Source organism: Capra hircus, chromosome 10, assembly GCF_001704415.2.
Source record: "Capra hircus breed San Clemente chromosome 10, ASM170441v1, whole genome shotgun sequence".
Classification (NCBI taxonomy): domain Eukaryota; kingdom Metazoa; phylum Chordata; class Mammalia; order Artiodactyla; family Bovidae; genus Capra; species Capra hircus.
The window spans coordinates 75766694-75772167 of NC_030817.1; the positions used below are offsets into that span (position 1 = coordinate 75766694).

General features: G+C 41.0%; 1 protein-coding gene across 1 annotated transcript; it reads right to left on the bottom strand.

Moving 5' to 3' along the window:
• LOC102179202 (olfactory receptor 4S2-like) lies at positions 4293–5231 on the bottom strand. Its single transcript, XM_005685567.2, has one exon. The coding sequence runs from the start codon at positions 5229–5231 to the stop codon at positions 4293–4295; it is 939 nt and encodes a 312-aa protein (XP_005685624.2).

The window sequence follows — 5474 nt, forward strand, 5'->3', positions numbered from 1 at the left end:
CCTGAGGCTCCTGCATTGCAGGCAGATTCTTTACTGCTGAGTCACACGGGAAGCCCTTTATACCTTATACCCACATAAATATAAAAAGAGTTATATTTGATTAAGTTAAAGAAGTACTTTAAAACACTAAACAAAAGACAAACTCAAAGTTTTAAAAAATGTGTTGAGAAACTACCAATATTTCAGATAGGCTACTAGTAAAGTAATGCTCAAAATTCTCCAAGCCAGGCTTCAACAATACTTGAACCGTGAACTCCCTGATGTTCAAGCTGGTTTTAGAAAAGGCAGAGGAACCAGAAATCAAATTGACAACATCTGCTGGTTCATGGAAAAATCAAGAGAGTTCCAGAAAAACATCTATTTCTGCTTTATTGACTATGCCAAAGCCTTTGACTGTGTGGATCACAACAGACTGTGGAAAATTCTGAAAGAGGTGGGACTACAAGACCACCTGACCTGCCTCTTGAGAAATCTGTATGCAGGTCAGGAAGCAACAGTTAGAACTGGACATGGAACAACAGACTGGTTCCAAATAGGAAAAGGAGTACGTCAAGGCTGTATATTGTCACCCTGCTTATTTAACTTATATGCAGAGTACATCATGAGAAATGCTGGACTGGAAGAAGCACAAACTGGAATCAAGATTGCCAGGAGAAATATCAATAACCTCAGATATGCAGATGACACCACCCTTATGGCAGAAAGTGAAGAGGAACTAAAATGCCTCTTGATGAAAGTGAAAGAGGAGAGTGAAAAAGCTGGCTTAAAGCTCAACACTCAGAAAACGAATATCATGGCATCTGGTCCCATCACTTCATGGCAAATAGATGGGGAAACAGTAGAAACAGTGTCAGACTTTATATTTTGGGGCTCCAAAATCACTGCAGATGGTGACTGCAGTCATGAAATTAAAAGATGCTTACTTCTTGGAAGGAAAGTTATGACCAACCTAGATAGCATATTGAAAAGCAGAGACATTACTTTGCCAACAAAGGTCCATCTAGTCAAGGCTATGGTTTTTCCAGTGGTCATGTATGGATGTGAGAGTTGGACTGTGAAGAAAGCTGAGCACTGAAGCATTGATGCTTTTGAACTGTGGTGTTGGAGAAGACTCTTGAGAGTCCCTTGGACTGCAAGGAGATCCAACCAGTCCATTCTGAAGGGGATCAGCCCTCGGTATCTTTGGAAGGAATGATGCTAAATCTGAAACTCTCGTACTTTGGCCACCTCATGCAAAGAGTTGACTCATTGGAAAAGACTCTGATGCTGGGAGGGATTGGGGGCCAGAGGAGAAAGGGATGACAGAGGATGAAATGGCTGGATGGCATCACCAACTTGATGAACGTGAGTTTGAGTGAACTCCAGGAGTTGGTGATGGACAGGGAGGCCTGGCGTGCTGCAATTCATGGGGTCACAAGAGTCAGACACGACTGAGCGACTGAAATGAACTGAACTGAACTGAAAGCTTAAAATAGACATACCATACATACATACACTGAGGTTTAGCTTGTGCTCCTTATTTTATTAGGCTTCCCTGGTGGCTCAGCTGTAAAAGAATCTGCCCACAAAGTTGGAGATGCAAGAGCCTTAGGGTTCAATTCCTGGGTCAGGAAAATCCCCTGGAGTAGGAAATGGCAACCCACTCCAGTATTCTTGCCTGAAAAATTCCAAGGACAGAGGAGAATGGCCACTTACAGTCTGTGTGGTCACAAAGAGTTGGACACAACTGAGCATGCACATGCACCTGATTTAATTATTCAAGGACATAAAATCTAATTGGAAGAAAGGTGACAACATACAGCATTACTCTTCTGCTGTCCTGATCACCAAATTCTGATATTTGTGTGTGGAGGAAGCTCACCCCTACACATTCAATACACAGTGCTCTGAAAACCAGCTGAGTGTCCCTACAGTTTAACTCAGTTCAGACACTATTTACCCTGAGAAGGCATATCCCACAGGTTAAGGGTTTTGTCTTAACAAGGCTGATCTTCCCACACACATGCAGCTCAGATGTCAGTTGAGTGTAACCTGTGCTTCTGACCAACCAGCAATAAATTAAAGTTTCCCATGACCCCCTCCCTGGTTTCAGTTAATTTGCTGGAGTGACTCACAGTACTCAAAAAAACCGACTTTACTGACACTGGTTTATGGTTTATTACAAAAGTTATAACTTAGGAGCAACCAGATGGAAGAGATACACATGATAGGCTAGCGGGGAAAGGGAGCAGAGTTTTCATGCCCTCTACAGAGAGCCCCTCTTCCAGCACCGCTGCATGTTCACCAACCTATAAGCTCTCTGAACCCAACCCTTTTGGGCTTTTATGGAGGCTACATTACATAGTCATGACTTATTAAATAATTGACCATTGTTGATTGAGTCAGCCTCCAGACCTTTTCCCTATCTGAGGCCAAGGAGCAGGACATTGAAGTTCCAACCCTTTCATCACAAGGTTGGTTCTCCTGGCAATCAGCCCGATCCTGTCAGTGGGTGCTTTCCAAAAGTCAGCTCATTAAATGTTATGTCGTCATATTTCATTAGCATAACAAAAACACTTTTATAACTTTCATTACCAGGAAATTCCAAGGGTTTTAGGAGCTCTGTGTCAGAAGTGAAGACAAAGACCAAATGTATATCTTCCATTATAAACCACAATTTCACAACTAAAAGTGTAATTCCCCTTGACTCCAGAACCCCTAATACTGACAATACAGTGCACCGTTGGTAGTTTCACCTAAGAGCTTAAATACTAAACTCTTAAGTTTTACAAAATAGGGGCCCAGTTTCTTTCCTTTGAATGTGGATTATCCAGGTTTTCCCAGCACCATTTACTGAAGACACTATTCTTTTTTCATTGTATTTTCTTGGTACTTTTTCAAAAATCAGTTGCTCAGATATACACGAGTTTGTTTCTGGGCTTTCTGTTCTATTCCATTGATCTGCATCTGTTTTTGTATCAATATCATATTGTTTTGATTACCATAGTTTTGTATATAGTTTGCAATCAGGAAGTATAAGGCTGCCAGTTTCTTCTTTCTGGAGATTTTTAAACTATTCACTCTCTCTTATGATTCCAAAAGAATTTTAGACTTGTGTTTTCTATTTCTGTAAAAAAAAAAAAAAAAAAACAATACCACTGGAATTTTGATAGGGATTGTGTTGAATCTGTAGACCACTTTGGGTAATATGGACATCTTAACAATACGTTAGAGACATTTTAGTCTTCTGATCTGTGAATATGGAATTATTTTTACATTTAATTGTATATTCTTTCATATCTTTCATGAATGTCATACACTTTGCAGTGTACAGATCTTTCATGGTTAAATCTAATCCTAAATATTGTCAGGGACAGCCCATGGGGTTGCAAAGAGTCAGACATGACTTAGCAACTCAATGACAAATTGTCAGAAAGGGGGATATTTCCCCCTTTACCCTTCTATCTCTCTTAAATTCTTGTGGCTGGACTAATAATAAAATTGACACAAGACACATTAACAGGAAAAAAAGAAACATTTAATTCATGCACATGGAGGTCTCATAGAAATGGGACCTAAAAAAGTGGCCAAGGCCAGCAGCCTTTATATTTTTTGAACAAAGAAACACATTCATGAGGAATTAACAGGACAAAATATATATATATAGGATCTGGGTGTTTAGTTAGTGAAATATCTAAATTTAGTCTGGACTTGGGATAGTCCATTAAAGTAATCAGGTTTGTTTACACAGGTTTCTCACCTGGATTCCCCATCTCTGGCAGTAAGGTTGTCCTACCTCCACATGGGAGGTTTACTGCCTGATTTTGGGAAACAAAGGAGGGTCAGATAAAGGAAGGCTGGTGGGAAGGAAAAACAGCAGGAAAGGAAAAACAGCAGGAAAGAAGGAGGGAGAGAAAGAGGGATAAAGCAGGCAGCTCCTTGGAAGATGGACTTTTTTAAGGAGAAATTATCCAATTCCTCAGAGATACCTTTTTCTTGTAACTCTGTTCTAAACTATTGAATTATATCTGAAGAGTGTTGGATTTGAATTGAAGGGATCTAAAGTACGTAAATGAGGTATGAGCGGAAGTATTTACTCTTACACTCTAGAAATAAGCGAGGATAAGCCCAGCCAGTATGGAAAGGTTTAAGTTTTGCTCACCTAGAAGCGGAAAGATGAAATAGCCTCAAATTATTCCCTTTTAAAAGATACCTATGACATAGTCGAATGTTAGAGACTATTCCTTAAAATTATTAATAAGTTAAGGGCCTTGGAAGGTATCAACTAATTCTGATTTTGTAATTCTAACAAACTATGCCTTCTGCTTTTCGTTCAAGGGGACTTTGCAATTCCACACCCGATTCATGGCATTCTTTACATCCTTATTCCTCAGAGTATAGATGAGTGGATTTAGCATTGGGGTGATGGTAGTATAGAACACAGACACAGCCTTATCCAGTGGGAAAGTGGTGGATGGACGGAGGTAAATGAAGATACAAGGGACAAAGAAGAAAGTTACTACAGTGAAGTGAGATCCACAGGTAGAGAGAGCCTTGCGCCGGCCCTCAGCAGGCTGCTTCCGAAGACTAAATAAAATGACTGTGTAGGAGGCCAGAAGAATGAGGAAACACCCCAGGGAGATGAGACCACTATTGGCAATCACCAACATGTTTACTAGGGTTGTGTCAGCACAGGCAAGTTTTAGAACGGGGTGGACATCGCAAAAGTAGTGGTCAATGATCTGAGAGCTGCAGAAGGGTAACTGAAAGGTCAGGAGGGTCTGAACAAAGGAGTGAGCCAGGGCTCCCAGCCAGGACAGTGATGCCAGCACGGTGCAAGCAGTGGTACTCATGATGGTGGTATAACGGAGCGGTTGGCAGATGGCAGCAAAGCGGTCAAAAGCCATGACAGTCAAAACAAAAATCTCAGCACAACCAAAAAAGTGGAAGGTAAACATCTGAGTTACACAGCCCCAGTAGGAAATAATCTTTTTCTCAGAAACAAAGTCTGCAATCATCTTGGGTGCTGTCGCTGAGGAATAGGCAATGTCCACAAAGGACAAGTTACTAAGGAAGAAATACATGGGTGTGTGAAGCCGAGGATCAGAAAAAACCATGAGCAAAATGAGCAGGTTTCCCCCCAGGATCACCATGTAGAAGAGGAGGAATAGAGCAAAGAGTATCAGTTGCATTCCAGGATCTTGGGAAAGTCCTAAAAATATAAACTCGGTAACATTGTTGACTACTTCCATGGAGATCCAGGCAGAATTGGTTGAGTGACTGTGGTTCTCTGTAAAAATAAATGTTATAAACCATTGTAAGCAAGTAAAGCCTAACAGGAACAGCCTACTGAAAACATTTGAAAGTGAAAGAAAGCGAAAGTGAAGTCGTTCAGTCATGTCTGACTCTTTGTGACCCCATGGACTGTAGCCTACCAGGCTCCTTTGTCCATGGGATTTTCCAGGCAATAGTACTGGAGTGGATTGCCATTTCCT

What these genes read in the sequence shown, in the direction of transcription:
- LOC102179202 (XM_005685567.2), bottom strand. Translation starts at nt 5,231, where the DNA reads ATGGAAGTAGTCAACAATGTTACCGAGTTTATATTTTTAGGACTTTCC.